Source organism: Artemia sp. Qi Xiang Cuo, chromosome 15 (genome assembly GCF_049724085.1).
Source record: "Artemia sp. Qi Xiang Cuo chromosome 15, ASM4972408v1, whole genome shotgun sequence".
Taxonomy (NCBI): Eukaryota; Metazoa; Arthropoda; class Branchiopoda; order Anostraca; family Artemiidae; genus Artemia; species Artemia sp. Qi Xiang Cuo.
This window is the reverse complement of record NC_142808.1, coordinates 65,373,402-65,391,574: the sequence shown is the minus strand read 5'-3', so window position 1 is coordinate 65,391,574 and position 18,173 is coordinate 65,373,402. Positions and strand designations below refer to the sequence as shown.

The 18,173-nt window shown below is 35.8% G+C and overlaps 2 protein-coding genes across 2 annotated transcripts in view; one reads left to right on the top strand and one right to left on the bottom strand.

Annotated features, from left to right (window-relative positions):
- Positions 1 to 18,173, bottom strand: part of LOC148943996 (uncharacterized) — a 347,461-nt gene that overhangs the window by 239,369 nt on the left and 89,919 nt on the right. The gene's annotated exons all lie outside the window — the stretch shown is intronic.
- LOC148943997 (uncharacterized) lies at positions 9,971 to 10,525 on the top strand. The gene has a single exon (XM_089101320.1). The coding sequence runs from the start codon at positions 9,971 to 9,973 to the stop codon at positions 10,523 to 10,525; it is 555 nt and encodes a 184-aa protein (XP_088957446.1).

The window sequence follows — 18,173 nt, the reverse complement described above, 5'->3', positions numbered from 1 at the left end:
GGCTAGCTGGTAAATTTTTCGGTATGTTAACAAATAAAGTAAACATACCACTCGATGCCTTTTTTATCCTCTTTCCAAATATAATAATCTTTTTTGTCAGAAATGAATTTGACCCCCACCCCTATATATACCAATTCAGGGTAGGCTATACATTTGCACATTAGGGGGATGGGGTTAATTTTATTTCTGATGTAAATGAGAGGTAAGTTTAAACTTTGGTAAAATTTACAGTTCTGCCCCATGATAAGGAGACATGTTAAGAAGACAATTCTTACTTTAAAATATGTATAATGATCCTAATTAACATATTATCCAAGGGGAGAACATTTATCCTCAAATCTTTCCTTTTTCCTTTCTTTTTCCAACTAAAAAGAAACAAATTACTATTTTTTCTATGCACTCATCACAATGTGTAAATCTTCTCAAATTGTTGCAATAAATTTTTTTTATAGATGTCATTCATCCTGGTTATTCAATCCCCATATTAAATAAGTTTTTTTTTTAAATTTAAAATATGGTTCTAACTATGGTTCAATTTTACCCAATATCTTAGAACCTATATATTAACAAAGTAAATACACCCACCCCCTAATGTGCAAATATATACCAAAATTACATTCTGAATGTAAATATAACCAAATGGACTTTACCCCAACCCCTAAATATAGCCTGTACAAATCGTGGTATATATTTGGACATCAGGGGGGGGGGTAACATTCATTTTTGATGCAAATGAAGGTTATATTTAGATTCAGAACGTAATTTTGGGTACATCCTTGCACATTAGGGGGTGGGGGTTAATATATAGGTTCTGAGATATGGGTACTTGGTAAAATTGAACTGTAATTAGAAGCATTTAAAAAAAAAATGGAACTTAATATGAAGATTGAACACCTGGTTAATGCCATCTATACAAACAAAATTATAGCACAAATTTCAAATCATAGAAACGTTTTCAAATAAAGCATAGAAAAAATAGTAATTTGCTTCTTTTAAGTTGAAAAAGAGGAAATATTCGAGGATAAAGGTTCTCCCCTTGGATAATTTGTTAACTAGGATCATTATACATTATTTAAAGTAAGAATTGTTTTCTTAACATGTCTCCTTATCATGGGGCAGAACTGTAAGTTTTATCCTCAAATCTTTTCTTTTTTTCTTTGTTTTTCCAACTTAAAAGAAACAAATTACTATTTTTTCTATACTTTCAACACAAAATGTAAATCTTTTGAAGTTTTTGCAATAAATTTTTTTATATAGATATTGTTCATCCCGGTTGTTCAATCCCCATATTAAGTTGTTTTTTTTTTAATTTAAAATATGGTTCAATTTTACCCAATATCTTAGAACCTATATATTAACAGAGTATATACCCCCCCCCCCCTAATGTGCAAATATATACCAAAATTGCATTCTAAATCTAAATATAACCCAATGAACTGGAAGAATAGGAATATAGGTCTGCAAACCAAGATTAGAATCTTAGAAGCTACAGTGATGACAGTGGTCAAATATGGCTCTGAAGCATGGGCGCTCCGAAAAGCGGATGAATATTTGCTAGATGTTTTCCAGAGAAATTGCTTAAGGATTGTTCTGGGTACCCGGCTGACTGACCGTATTTCAAACAATAGGCTATACGAAAAATGTGGTTCAATACCGCTTTCTAGGTCTATAATGAAAGAAAGGTTGAGGTGGTTAGGGCATGTTGTTCGGATGAAGGATGACAGATTGCCGAAGATTGTTCTTTTCGGCCAACCATCTAGGGCTAAACGGAAAGTAGGTCGTCCCCGTCTGGGTTGGGAGGACGTCATAAAGAAAGATTTAAAGGAAATGGGAACTTCGTGGGCGGGTGTAAAAAGGGAGGCTTTGAATAGATTGGGGTGGAGGAGGAGCGTGCGTAGCTGTGTTGGCCTCAGGCGGCTTGGTGCTGCGATGAGTTGTTAGTAGTAGTAGTAGAACTTTACCCCAACACCTAAATATATACAAATCAGGGTATATATTTGGACATCAGGGGGGTGAGAGTAACATTCATTTTTGACACAAATGAATGCTATATTTAGACTCAGAATGTAATTTCGGGTACATTCTTGCACATTAGGGGATGGGGGTATATATTTTGTTAATATATATATATAGGTTCTTGGATATTAGATAAAATTGAACTGTAATTAGCAGGGTTGCCAGAAAGTCAAACAAAAAACAAGCCCGAGCCTTTGAAAAACAAGCGAAAATACGCCCGAGCCTTTGAAAACCAAGACTGCCATTATGGTCACTTTATAAATTTCTAAACTCGCCCAAATTTGTGTGTTTCACAACAATTATTGGTGCTAAAGTAAAAAAAAAATTTGGATTAGTTCTAGATCAGTTTTTTTGTCCGGTTGTTTCAAACTTAGCACCAATCTTTTGAAACAAACACGGCAAAAAAAGGTGGTCCTGGTTAAATCAAACTTCGCACAAATCTCTCAAAACAAATACGGAAATCTTATACGGAATACCAATATCTTAGAACCTATATATTAACAAAGTAAATACACCCACCCCCTAATGTGCAAATATATACCAAAATTACATTCTGAATGTAAATATAACCAAATGGACTTTACCCCAACCCCTAAATATAGCCTGTACAAATCGTGGTATATATTTGGACATCAGGGGGGGGGGTAACATTCATTTTTGATGCAAATGAAGGTTATATTTAGATTCAGAACGTAATTTTGGGTACATCCTTGCACATTAGGGGGTGGGGGTTAATATATAGGTTCTGAGATATGGGTACTTGGTAAAATTGAACTGTAATTAGAACCATTTAAAAAAAAAAAAAAATGGAACTTAATATGAAGATTGAACACCTGGTTAATGCCATCTATACAAACAAAATTATAGCATAAATTTCAAATCATAGAAACGTTTTCAAATAAAGCATAGAAAAAATAGTAATTTGCTTCTTTTAAGTTGAAAAAGAGGAAATATTTGAGGATAAAGGTTCTCCCCTTGGATAATTTGTTAACTAGGATCATTATACATTATTTAAAGTAAGAATTGTTTTCTTAACATGTCTCCTTATCATGGGGCAGAACTGTAAGTTTTATCCTCAAATCTTTTCTTTTTTTCTTTGTTTTTCCAACTTAAAATAAACAAATTACTATTTTTTCCATACTTTCAAAACAAAATGTAAATCTTTTGAAGTTTTTGCAATAAATTTTTTTTTATAGATATTGTTCATCCCGGTTGTTCAATCCCCATATTAAGTTGTTTTTTTTTTTGAATTTAAAATATTGTTCAATTTTAACCAATATCTTAGAACCTATATATTAACAGAGTATATACGCCCCCCCCCCTAATGTGCAAATATATACCAAAATTGCATTCTAAATCTAAATATAACCCAATGAACTTTACCCCAACACCTAAATATAGACCTTATTCGTTTTTGAAGCAGCCACCCTCGGAGAGAAAAAGAACTACTCGTGGCAGCCATGTTGTTGGTAAAAATCGCTCATCTCTAATAGGAATAAAGAAGAAAATAACAACAAAAGTCTACTTTTTGTGGTCTTTTTCGAGTCTCGTCAATGGGAGGACCATACTGTTGTGTTCCCTTGTGCAAAGAATCTTGAAAAAAATCCCGAGACCTAAAACTACCTGACAGAGTGAGTAAAAACAGCTTCTTTTAGCCTTTAGCCCTAACATAGCATTTTCAGCTCCAAAGCCTGGTGAAGTATTTGGTGAGTTATAGGTTATAAAAAGCCTGATTGACTTGTAAATAAGTCAAATGAACTATAAAAAGTAGCCTAGACTGTAATTTAACTTTGGGTTGGTAATACTAGTGGTTAAAAGGGCTATCTACATGGTATTGCCTGATAAGTTTGTTTAGGCCTATTGCTATGCAGACAATGCATCTCACTCCCATTGGTTCTGATTTGGTCCTGAACTATAGGCTATAGGCCATTTTTTATTGTTCCTTTTCTCATACAGGTTTGCTGTACCCATAAAAAACTCTGTAGACTGTAAGGGATTTCAAAGAAGTTATTGAATAAATATTTTTTTAAATGTGCTTAACCTTGGGTTGGTAATACTAGTAGTTAAAAAGGCTATCTTTGTGGTATTGCCTGATAAGCTTGTTTAGGCCTATGCTGTGCAGGCAATGCACCCTCTCCTAGTGGTTCCAAATATGGTCCTGGACTATTTAGGAATTTCAAAGAAATTGTTGAATAAATATTATTTAAGAAGTAGATAAATATGAAGAAAACTATGGCAATATAATTAATAAAGTGTATTACACTTTATAAAGGAAGACTGTTATGGTCTTATTGTTTCTTTTTGTAGGCCTATTGTATATAGGCCTACCCATTATATATCTGATAGACAATCAGAGGTAAATTTTCAGCAGTTCATATTATTGACTTACAAATAAAGTAAACATACTACTTGATGCCCTTTTTATGATCTTAACAAATATAATGATAATTTTTTTAAAAATTAATCTTACCCCCACCCCTAGGCTATATAAACAACTGCAGTTTATTTTTTTGCGAATTAGAGGAAGGGGGGGGGGTATATTTCAAACTGCACACTCGTTTGTAAAAGAAAAAAACTTTAACCCCAATGCCCTAATGTGCAAATAAAAACACTGACTTCATATAGATTGAGGTGGGGGTAAAATTTATTTCTAAAAAAAATTATTGTTATATTTGGAAAGAGCATAAAAAAGGCATCATGTAGTATGTTTACTTTATATGTAAGTCAATGATATGAACTGTCAAAAATTTACTCAATCAGAATTAGAGGGGTATTGTCTGGGTGACAACTATCATGCTGAGAAAGTAAAATTCAGGAATCTAAAAGTTCCAGTTGTATTGACATGTTTTAGGATTTAGTTGTAATAGCACTTTTTCTTACATTTAGAAACAGTAACAAAGGGGAATAATTGATAAATTTCTTTTTTTAACCTTGTTCCCATCAGGGGCATAGCTCCAGCATTTGATAAAATTCTACTTAAGCTACTTTTGGCAATCTTAGAAAAGGGACATGTTAGGAAAACGAAACTTTCAGTGATGGCTCTACAGGCCGAATTATGTCCTGAGAAGGTGTTCTGAAGTTTCTGCCTCCATTCCTCCCTCTAGAGGGCCCTGACCTTTGATCTTCAGTGAAACCTTGCAAAATAGATCTTTCTGCTTAAATGAATTACAACAACAAAATTTTCAGCTTCACAAATTTGTTCAATCCCATGTGTTAATTTTTTATAGATACACAAATAAATTTACTATATTAAAAAAAACCCACGTATATTTCTAAAACTTCTCCAAACTCCTCAGGGATTCCATGTTAAGGCTTACTTCCGGATGAAAAGGAATAACTCACTTACAATTAAGGCACAAACTGGAGTTATCATACTGCAATAGGTTGAAGCGGTCCCGTCGATACAGTTTAGGATCCTGTGGCAGAAGTAGTGGAAATGGGGACTTGAAAATAACATAACACGACAAACCAATTACAGTATATCACTATGTCTTCTTTGGCAAAATATAATTTATATACTTTTGGAAATCTTTTTTAGAGGTTAGGTTTGCAAAAAGAAAATTTCTGGGATGGACCTACTGGATTAAATATGTCCTGGAAATGTATTATTAAGTACCTACCTCCACTCCTTCTTCTAGAGGGTCCTGACCGTTGATGACCTTTCAAAATCTGTGTTATAAAAGTGAAACCTTGCAAAATAGATCTTTGCCTAAATGAAGTACTACAAAGATTTTTTTAGGTTCACAACTTTGCTCAATCCCTAGTTATAAGGTGTTAAATTTATGAAAATACATTTCCTAAATTTTTAAAAAAAAACCATGGCTTCAAATTATACTCAAATGACAAAAATTGCATTTTAAGAAATAAAGCCATAAAATAAAAAACTGATAACTAAAAATTAATGTAAAAAGTTGTCTTGTCTAAAGTTCAATAAGTATAGACCTTTCATGTAGGCAAATTTCAGGACCCTCTAGAGAGAGAAGGAGTAAAGGTAGGTACTCCAAAATACCATCCTGTGACTTACTTCAGCCTGTAGATCCATCCTTCAGACTTTCATTTTCCAAACCCAGCTCCTTTCCAAGATAGCCAAAAGTCGCTAAAGTAGAATTTTATTCCAGCAATTTATTGGGGGGGGGGGCAAAAAGTCCAGATTAATGGGCTATATTATATTTTATTTTTTCCAATTTATTTGAAAAAAATATGGTAATTCAGGCTAATCATTAAATTGTAGTTTACTTTATACAGGAAGGATTTTATGGCCTTAGTGTTTTCTTTTTTCCCCTGCCATCCTCAAACAATACCACTGGTTTTCATCCCAAAGAAAAATTAATAGTAAAATTCTAGTTTAACTGCTTGTTGCTGTCTTGGAAAGGGGTTAGGTAAATGAAACCTTCAGTAATGAATCCAGGACCAAAAACACAATCTAAGAAGGTATTACTAAGCTTCCATGTTAACCCTCTTCTGATTTCCAAGTCTTAGAAATTTGCCTACTTGGCAAATTTTGACAAAACAAAATAGGACCTTAATTTTCAGTCATCAGTTTCTTTTTCTCTGGTTTTAATTCTGAAAATGCAATTCTTATTATTTGAGTAGAATTTTAAGCCATGTCAATGGTTTTTTTCTAAATTTAGGAAAAATATTTGCTGATATTTGAAACCTCATGAATTTGGATTGAGTAGAGTTGTGAAGCTGAAAATAGTTTTCTTGTACTTAATTAAAGCAGAAGATCTGTTTTGCATGGTTTCAGTGTCAGATCACAAAGATTTTGAAAGGTCATCAAAGGTCACTGCTCTCTAGAGGGGGAAGGAGTGGAGGCAGGAACTTCAAAATACCTTCCTATGACAGAATTTAGTCTACCTGTCCCTGAGGTAAAATGTTGTTTTGTTGAAATTTCAAATGTTATAGACCATAGACCTGTCAAGCTGACAAATTCCTAAGACTTATAAATCATAATATAGTGAATGTGGAAGCTTGGTAATACCTTCCCAAAGTGTGGGTTTTACCTTGGATTCGTAACTGAAAGTTTTATTTTCCTAACCTAACCCCTTTCGAAGATAGCAAAAAAGTGTAAACAATTTACTTTCATGTCTGTCAGTTAGAACTGTAAAACCTCTTAAGAAAACTGAAAGATAAATTCTCCCCTTGAATGTTCCTGAAAATGAATGGAAGCTTTAGCCTTAAGGAACAATGGTAGATTAGCCTCCTCCCTATAATGCCAAGCATTAACACTGCTAATACCAATTTCATGTCGTGTATCATAAAGCAATTATTGTTTAAATTTACCCGAACTTTTTACCGCAAGTTTTTTTGGGGGGGAGGGGGGCAAAGAGGGATATATATCCCTATTCTAAAGGGGCATGATTTTCTTACCATTTTTTTATCAAAATTTTTGGGGAGGGACTTCCCCCCCCCCCCCAACCCACACCCGGATTATTAATTTAGTTTTTGTTTTTCAGAATGGAATGATTCAGAGCTTCTTGTTTTGCTTCACATCTCTATTTAACTATGATAGTAACTTCACTTTGAAGCTTTATCCTTTTTATCATTTCACTCTGTGCAATTTACTGGTGTTTCAATACATGCTCTTCTACTAAACAACTGTGTATCTTAGCTAGATGTATTTGAAATCTACCTTCCTTTCATAGTAAGCAAATTTGTTCTCTATGAAATAGAATTGAAAAGCATCAGGGTTAAGTATTTAAATCCACCTTTGTTCATTTTAAAAAGGAATAGTGCCAGTTGCGGCCTTATTTATCATTTCTGGTGCTTGTACCCTATTTTGGGTTTGTTGTGGGAGGGGGATTATTTGATTGATGTGAGGGAGTTAAAAATCATTCTAAATTACCCAGTTGATATTGTAAGATAAAAGAGTACCACAATTGAGTGTTTGATTCACTCATCTATCTAATTGAATGCTGATGGGTTCTGATGAAGTTGTGTTACCTTTATCTTACAATATTACTTATAAATCAGAAGAGGAGAATTTGAAAGTATCTTTTTCTTCTTTACATTAGTTACTTCAGAGCAAATTAAGATCCATCTTGATCTGTGAATTGCTCCATTTTTTCTAAAAAAGTTCTTTGATATTCTAATAATTCTAATAATCACGTTTGTATGTTTTGGGCAAACATGTGAAGTTGTTTTGAAAAATATGTTTTTAGTAACTAAATAAAAATAGAAAACTAAAGGGACGTTTTTGTACCCCTCCCAAATTTTCTTGAATTGGCTGTGCTGTGATTTTCTTATTTTATGAAGTTTTTCTCATCTACCCACCCAACCTCCTGTGCTTTATTGAGATTATATTCTTTGGTGCTGATCATACTATTTTGACAATCACTGGATGGCGAAGATTGCTAATGAATTGTCCTGTCAGTGCCACAAAGCTTAAAAGTCTCTATTACAAAAAACAAAAAAATCCTTCTGAGAATTGTGCCAACGAAATTCCTTTGGGGGGTTTTTGCCCCGTCTTGCCCCCCCCCCTGGTTATACTACTGCATTCACCTATTTACAGTAGTTTGAAATCCCTACAAATTTGACCCTTGTAGACTCACCAGACAGTCCCCTTCAAATCCCTGTCATCAAAATCCCCTTTCAACGGAATGAAAAAAATTATATTTCTGAAAAACCCAGAGGTATCCATACTTTTTACCCTTCACCCTTTTGGTTGTCACTGAACTTGCATGGTCGGTGAGCAGAGCAAGAACACTACTACAATCAAGAGTCAATGATCCAGTCAGTTTTCACAATCCTTAGGGGCTATCACTGCCTACCCTTCAATGCGGAATATGTTCCAGGTCAAAAATTAGTTTTCCTCCCCCTAAAGAGGATTCAAGCTTGCAGTTCTATTTTTAATTAACTGATTAGGGATGCAAAGGCTACTTGAGAGATTTTGGGAAGTGATAAGCCCTGAGGATTGTCGAAAATCTGACCGCTCATCAGCCCTTGTTACAACTATCATTCTAATAGTGGAATTATATTTCAGGTTTCCCTTCACATGCTTCCAAGTGATAAGGATCTGAGAAAGGAGTGGCTTGTGAAGATTTGAAGAGATGAAGGTCCCTTGTTCCAAATCTCAGATGCCTACACTAGAGTATGTTCTAGACATTTCAACACTGAGGACTTCTATGCTGGTTTTGCATCCGGAAGAAAAGAACTCAAACCATGATCTATCCCAAGTTTTGGTCCTTGGGCAAATAAATCATTGTTTAGGCAAAAAGATCCTAAATAAAGACAAGTTAGTGAGAAACATCACAAAGGCCAGAAAAAACTCAGTGCTGAGATTACTCAAGTTGAAGTTGTGTCTGCCAGTGGGCTACTGCACACTATATCAAGCAAGGAACTTTTTGGAAGTGGCGAAGGCGAGGAACCTTGTGAAATTGGTGAAATAACTAGCTCAGGGAATGTTAGCAGTACCAGCGATAATGTGCCTGTCAGTTTATTATCAAGAGTTAGAGAACTAGAAGCAAAGGCAAGGTATATGCAAATTGCACTGAAATATAAAAATAAAGATATGTAAAAACGGCAGTCAATTAATATGGAAATAACAAGGAAATTCGGGGCCTTTGATGATGCTTTGAAAGTTGGTACATTTCCTTATGCTCACGTGAAATAGTATAACACACTCCTGCAGTTCTATAATGTGTTCACCTGTTCATCTGACTTTGAGTCTTTTTTGAGTTCATCAACTGTGGTGAAAATGGTGAAAATGTGAGACTCACTGAAGCTCATGTGAGAGATCCCGAAGGTTCAGCTAAGAGACGCAACAGAAAGCTCTCTGGACGTGATCAGTTGCTTCTTGTCCTTTGCAGGCTAAAAGTGGGAATATACGAATAAGACCTGGCATTCAATTAGTCAGGGGACCGTTAGCGAAATCCTTGTGAGCTGGATCAATTTCTTATATATACAGTTGGGAAGACTTGTTCTCTGGCCGTCAAGACAATATGTCGACAGAAATATGCTAGATGACTTTAAAGCTGAATATCCCACAACTCGTGTTGTGATCGATGCAACTGAAATTCAGTGTCAAGTTCCTTTGTCATTCCTAAATAAAACTGTGTCTTATTCGTCATACAAAAGTCGGCAGACTAAAAAAGGTCTCATTGGCTTTGCCACAAACGGCATTGTGACGTTTGTATCTGAGTTGTACGATCGGTCCATCTCTGATGTAGAACTTGCCAAAAGATGTGGAATCCTGAAGATGCCATATGATGATAGTATAATGGCTGATAAGGGTTTCCGCATACAGACTGACTTGCCTTCTTGCGTAAGCCTAAATATTCCCCCGTTTCTTCAAAATGATGGGCAATTTGCAGCTTCTGATGTGATTGAAACACAGAAGATTGCCCGCCTCCGAATACATGTTGAGAGACTCATAATGCAAATTAAGTGCTATGGGATCTTAAGAGAAACAATCCCAGTTAACCTTGTCCCAGTTCTGATTCAGATGTGGACTGTTTGTGCCATAATGACAGTCTTTATGAACCCCATCATCAGCTCTTCAGGTGAATAACAGATACCAAGTGAAGAATAGTTATTTTGTTTCTTTGAGTCTTCTTTTATTTGAAGCATATGCCGATCCCATGCTTAAGTATATTGAAGGGTAAATAAAAGGAATTGAAATAGAGGATACACAAATAAAAGTTCAAAGTTTTTTTTATTATCTAACAGTATTTACAGAAACAGAAGATTTTGTAAAAGCAACTAATACAACCGAATCTTATTGTAAAATTATTTGAAAAAAACTACGTTTTCTTAAGATTTAAAGAGGCTGAGTCACAAGTTCGAACCTTGAAACGTACAGGGATTAGGAGGTGCAGTTGGGGGGCTGCCGCCCCCAAACCCCCGCTTCCATATATGAAAGGGGTTGTGGTCTCCTCAACGCCTCGCTCTTTACGCTGAAGTTTGACTTTCTCACAACTCTTTTTTAAACAATAAAAACTTTAGCGTAAAGAGCGAGGCATTGAGGAGAGCACAGCCCCTTTCATATACGGAAGCGAGGGTTTGGGGGTTGGTAGCCCCCCAACTGCACTTCCTAATCCCTGCACGTTTTAAGGTTCGAACTTGTGACTCAGCCTCTTTAACTCTTTAGAAAACGTAATTTTTTTCAAATAATTTATGCAGGTTTTTGTACAGTTTATTACTTATTATTGCTTGACTAAGTTTTAGATGATCTTTTCAGTAGTTAAAGATGGGGGGGCCGCCGTCTCCCAAACCCCCGTTTTTGAAAATTCTTCTGTTGAGGCTTTTAGTTCCTGATTACTCAAATGAAAATCACACTAAGATTCTCTTTTTTCAACTTGGCTTTAAGTGAGTGGGTTTATAGCATGTTATCAAAGTAATGGAAACTTGTCGGTAAGCTGACAGCTAACTTTAATATTCCTCTGAAGACGCCTTTTGAGCCAAAGGATTTAATATATTGGATTCAAAAAATAATCTGAGTTTCTTTTTTAAACTTTAAATTCAGTATATAAAAAATTTTCTCTCACAGGGAATCCAACCCGGATCTTCCGCCTGACAGTCAGGAACAGTGACCATTGAGACACTAGTTATATTGTTTTAGTCTCTCGTATCTATTTTTGACGCAAGCAAATCCCCACAAAACTTGATATTTGGTTTTTGAAAAATAGGGAAGGAAGGATTGGATTGAGCTGAAATTTTTAAGATAAGCTCCCAAGCACCAGCAAAGCTTATCTTCTAAATTTCGACCTAATCAGACAACATTAAAGGGGGGTTGTGGTGGGAAAAATTTACATGGACTCTTATAGTAAAATGAGGTTTTTCGTAAATATAATTCGGGGGATAATTTTTTCGGTCTGAAAATATCAAAAGGCCCTAACAGGTCGAATTCCGCTTCAAATGAGTCCTCATTCACCCGGATCCGTAGCCAACTGTGGCCTGTAGGCGTGGCTGATAAAAAAAAGAGAAATGAACTTTAAGTGGCTATATTTGTTTTTTGGAAAACAGGGAAGGAGTGATCGGACTGAGCTGAAATTTTAAGGATAAGCTCCCGGGCCCTAGGAAAGCTTGACCTCTAAATTTCAGCCCAATCGGACAACGCTAAAGGGGGGCTGTTGTCGGAGGCTCGAAACTTCTGGCCCACTTTTACCCATGAAGATAAAATCTGGAGGGGGTGAAATTTTGCACGTTTCTTAGATGGAGCTTGGGCTACAAAATGCGATCACTGCCGTCTCTCTGCGGCCACTAGGACCGTAAATCTCTTAAAATTGTGGTGGGTCTCCTGTGTAGAGGCACAAGTGTTGATCCTTGATTTTCAATATGGACATAAACAAATAAAAATCTGAGAGTTCCAGCCTCAGAGGTGAGGATAGAGATTTCGTGCATGGTGTACCAACCAAAAATGAAACCAAAGTACTTAGAACAGTTTTCAACAACAGTTGGAAGAAAACGCAGAAATTAAATTGGAATGAAATTAGAAGCATTGTAAAAAAGGCAATTTCTTATGGAAACAACTGAAGTCTAACTATACACCAGAAGGCTCCGTATGTAATTATTTCTGTATGCCCTATAATATGGCATTCTGCAACAGTTTCTCTACCGAATAAAACAACATTAAAGGAAATAACAAGAATAATTTATCAATTTGTATGGAAAATAAAGTAGCCAACCAAATTACAGACAACAGATTTGACTAGTGGCCATATTTTTTATGAAAGACAGATTTTAGTTAGGTTTTTTTTATATACATATAAAGGTTAAAAAAAGAATGCTTACATTCGTAGGACTTCATAATCACATAAATCGAAGGAACTCTGAATCACAAAAATAAAAGGAACTCAAAATACATTACTTCAACATTTACGATGTGTTGCTTCTGCAACATGGACCGTTACTGAAACTTGAGCGTCAACTAATCAGCGTCGCAAAACTCAACTCAAACGTGTTCGCAAAGAAATTTTTTTCCGTAACTGGTGCCTGTGAGGGGTTCTCTTTTTTTGTTCATGGATACATTGAAAAGCTTTATCACATTAATCAAAGAATCTCGAATTACAGAAGCTCATAAAAGTATTCCAGATAGTGTTGGAAATAGATATCAGTCAGAGTTTTGACTTCATTTTCCCAAAAACATTATCAAAAGGTATCCTTTGTATTATTATAACATTTTTTGTCCATAATACAAAGTCACACCATGATAGTCCAGTAATGCCAAGTTGCCCTTGGATCTGATAATAATTGTGGTGGTCTTTTCTCAAGCATGTGAGGTATGGGCATTCAGCTAAAAACTGTTCCTCAGTTGTGTATCAAAGACTATATGGGCACTTGACTTCAATAATGCCATGTGGGTCTCTTTCGCATGGGTCCACCAGTATACGCGAATGGAGCACTGCGCAATAGTTTCTAGGTGTGAAACTAGGGCTGTGAAAAATCTTACTGAAGACTTCGCCGCTCATAAAGACGCTGATTCGAAAGCTTCGCCCAGTTCAAATAGTGGCCCAGAAAAAGAGACGGATAAAGCAAACTTTTTCAAAAATATAATAAAAAAATCTAATTCAATATTTAAGAGCAAAAATGTATACTTACCAGACGATCTTAAACCGAAATACAAATATGATCCAGAAAAGAAAAGGCGGGTACACGTTGAAAACCCAGACGAGGAGACGAAAGCCCCAGCTCTTCCACCTTGTCAAACTTCTGAAGGTCAACCCATGCCTGCTCAAAAACATGCACCTGGACGTAGACATCCTTTGATAAATAAGTCAAAGACTATAAAAGGAACTCCTCTAGAGCCAAGGAGTTCAAACCTTACACCTGGAGTAAGTACCCCCAAAGTACCAAAGAAGGATAAACATGAAGGAGGAATTGAATTCACGCCAGAATTGCTCAATTCAATTGAAATTGCTGATTTTCCACGCTAGAATGAAGAAGTGTTAGTTTTGGGTGTGCTAAGAAACATAGAAATGAGAAAATGAATTCGCGCCTGAATATCCTAACCACCCTGGAATAAAATGAAGTTATTTTGGCGTCTGTGAAAGATCAACATTCAAGAGGAATGGAATTCTTGCCAGAAAAAAGACTGTGTGAGTGACGTCACATTTATATGCACTGAAGGGGCAAATATTACACACATTTTTCCGAGGGGAAATATTATCGTCTTAGTAAATATTACGCATGCAGAATTAAAAAATGACAAGTGACTCTGAACGACTAAAGAAAAAGCCATGGAACAAGAAACAGCAAAAATCACATTGAACTGCAAACGAAAATGATGCACAACGAAATCGGCGGTTAGAAGACAAAGTAAAATTTCATTCGAATGAAAGAACATGTTGGTTTAGCGTGTGTGAGTGAAGGATAAACAGGAAGGGGGAATTGGTTGTAGTATATATGACACTTGCAAAATTACACAAGATAACCAAAGACTCTGAGCAGGTAAAGAAAAAGACATGCAACAAGAAACATCAAAAATCACCGTGAGTTGTAAGAGAAAATATTGACTTAAAAATAAATAATAAAGCTATGATTATGCTAGTGCTTCATTAAGTTATTTAAGAAATTACACTTGCATAATTTACGTCTTGTTTTAACGTCTCTAAAGAATAAATATGAAGGACTACTTGAAGACACAACAGAATTTATTAATTCGACTGAAATTGTTAATTTTTCACCCTATGACTTGAAATTAAAGAATAAAACGTTAATGGATTGCGCAATTTAGATCTTTCAATGGCGATGGAACATTCCTGGTTGTTGTATAGTAACGCAATTAAAGCAGAAATACAACGATTGGAGAAAAGGTTGGAAAGAACTTTTTTTGTCATCTATTAGCCTAAGTCATGCGAAAATGTACATGGTTTTGAATGACTCCCAACAGTTAAACAAAAGACAGGGAAAATGTCTGAGTTAATAATGTACGGAAACAAAGTGCAACGAGATTTGCGGCTATAAGATGTGTGAAAACAAGAATCAAAATTAATTTGAAATGAAAATAATGGACATATAAATCCTCGGATCGAAGAAAAGCGACAGTGTTGATCATATAGGATCGTAAATGAAATCTGCGGTTAGAAGAGAAGCATCAGTGAGAATCACTATGACTCCCAAGAGAAAATAAATCCTATAAAATGGATGATTCGTTCATGCATTAACAAAAAGTGAATTCACGCCAGAATTTCTAAATTCAGTTGCAATTACTGATTTGACACCTCTTGACTTAAAACAATAACGTGATGATTATGCAACTGCGTAAATAAAACATAAAACATGCGGCAGGCGTATTTGAAATACGCGGCTTCGCGGCAGGATTTTGTATATTGATTCTGATTGTCACCCGTCTTCTAACTGAGGCTGTTGTCCCAGTGAATCAGCAGCTTGGTTTACATTATACTCCACTTCTCGCATTTTCATGTCACCTTTGGCATAGTTATTTGTGTCTCGTAATGTTTCTTCCAAGAGATCCATTAGGTTACGAGAGACCCCATAATTTAAAGGATGTGCAAGACGTTTTAAACAGCTTTATTGGACGTAAAAAGTACGTTGGACTATATGAAGGTGATCCAGTTCTGGAAATTATATCTTAGAGCATGAAGCTCCCCCCCCCACGGTAGTCAGGGTCCGGGGTATAAGTTATTCCTGGGGGGCGTAGATGGTTTTTAGAGAGGTGGACAAATACTTTTTTAACTCCGGGCGAGTGCACAAGAATTTTTTTTTTTAAAAAGACATTTTAGTAAAAATCAGCTTAATCACACAAAAAAATCCCCCCACACCCCCTCGCATTACTACCCACAATCTTCATAGACGAGGTAAAATGAGGAGGGAAATCGGAATTTCTATTTGGACGTATTTTTGGGTTTAAGTGGTCGCTTTCTATCAAATCAAGCATGAAGAATCCGAATCCGACGTCAGAAGTAGAGTTTTCTGTACCACCGGAACAATTTTTACATTCACAGAACGGGGGGGGGGGAGATAAATTCCCCCGATAAGGTTTGGCGGGAGTCCTGCGGCGAAGGGAGTATTTTTTAACAAATAAATTACCAAATTGCCAAAAATGCGGTTAAACAGCAGTTTTTTTTATTATTTAACTAATTTACACCTCTACGGGGCCTGTAATATGAGGGGTTTATAAGAATTATATATTGAAAAAACAATTATTTAATCGATATCAAAACTTAATAAAAATCAGTTATAAAAAAAAAAACGTTTATAAATCAGGTAAATTAATCACAAGGACAATTTAATTTTAAAGCACAAACAAAAGCTAATTCTTATTCCTGCTCGTCTTCGTTATTGTCCTCATCCTGTCTTGCTGCAGTGTTAGTGCATAACGCCCCTTTACACTCCCCGCAGGGCAAACCGTTCTGACGACAGCTGCATCTGAGTGACTCGCACCCGCTGGTTCACTGGCACTGCACCATCTTCAGTAGGTTCTCCGGTGCTGGAAAATTATTAATTGCTGAAAGCTGATCGGTTTAAAATGTTACTATAATTTTAAAGTTTATTTTCAATACCGAGTACAAAAGAAAATATTTGTTATAAAATTGGTTTTCAGTAAAGCGCCTATGACGCAGTAGGTTTTAGACTTTTACACCGAGAGAAGAACGTCATACCCAAACTCTTGTTTGTAGTGATTTTTGTCCGTTTCAAGCTTGATTTGCATATTCCATTTAAGTTCCACTCGTTTTAAGATTTATTTATTAATTTACATTAATATCTATTTTATGTTTGTTTGCATTGATTGTTTATTTGATTTATCTTCGTTTTAAGTTTCATTTATACTTCAATAGGAAAATATTTTTTTTCGCTTTAAGCTTGATATTAATATTCAATCTAAGCATTACTTGCATTAAGATCTATTTATTCATTTATGTTATTACTTATTGTAGGGTTTTACTATGATTGCTTATTAAATTTCTGGTAGTTTTGGGTTTCATTTATTCTTTAATAGTAATTTCTGGTCGTTTTGAGTTTTAATTTTAAAATGTATTTTTATCTGCTGAGCTTAAGTTTAAAATGGCCTATACTTTTCTTTGAAAAAGAGCCATCTGAGGCGCATAGGGCATCGACGAAGCCTCGGTAAACGTCACGCATTGGGGTTGTAGTGATGTTTGAGCACTGCGTAGATCACGATCGTACGTGCATCTGAGCGTGTTTCTAGGTCTTCCCCTCTGTTGACGCCCACGTGACTGCCATTGTTGAGCCTGGTTTAGGATTCTTGATTCCTCCATCCAAAGGACATGGCCAAGATAGCTCCATCACTTCTTCTTAATCACTTCAGTAATAAGCGGCTGGCCAGTTCTTCTGCGAACCTCAATGTTGCTGACTCTTTGACGCCAACCGATACTCATCACGCGTCTCAAGCACATATTTCCGAAAGCTGTGAGCCTTTTCTCTGTCCCAACATCTAGCTTCCAGCATTCACTGGCATAGAATAGCACGGACAAGAAGTTGCTATTAAGAAGTTGCAGCTTTAGTGCAATCGTGCACTTCTTTGATTTCCATACTGGCTTAATTTTGTTGAAAGCAGCGTTTGCCATGCCATTTCTTCTCTTGACCTCATTTTGCACCTCTCCTGTGTAATCAACCCAGCTTCCGAGGTACTTAAATTCATGGACTTGTTCAACTCTACGATTTTTATGCTGTAGCTCAAATGGCGAGCCCGATGTTGCCATTGATTTAGTCTTGTCTATGTTGATGTTTAGGCCAACTTTCTCCGCTTTAACACTCACATTATTAAGCAGCTCCTGGAGTCACTGCGTTGTAAATTACATAATTTCCCAATAAACCGTCAAGTCGAGGTCAGCAAGGATTTTATTTCCCACTATTAGTACGAAGCCAGCCGCGTATATAAAAAAATGCCATTAAAATTACAAAAAAAAGGAATATAAAAAGCAACCCATGCGCACTCCAGAAAAAAATTTTAAGTGTATATGTGGTAAAGTATCTGCCTTTATGCAACAGTCCGTATTTTCATAAAAGACCATGATCAATCTTATTATTTTCCAGGGGACACCATAACACTCTAGAATTTAACAGAGTGTGTCATGGTCCACGAACTCGAAGGCCTTTTTAAAATCAACGAAGAGCATGTATATTTTGTTGGACCATTCATTTGCTTCTTCTATCAGAATCCTGATAGTGAATATGAGATCTTAACAATATCTACCTGTCCAAAAGACATGTTTATATTCTCTCATATACTTATC

Excerpts from the sequence above, each read along its gene's own strand:
- LOC148943997 (XM_089101320.1), top strand. The coding sequence starts at position 9,971 with ATGCTAGATGACTTTAAAGCTGAATATCCCACAACTCGTGTTGTGATC.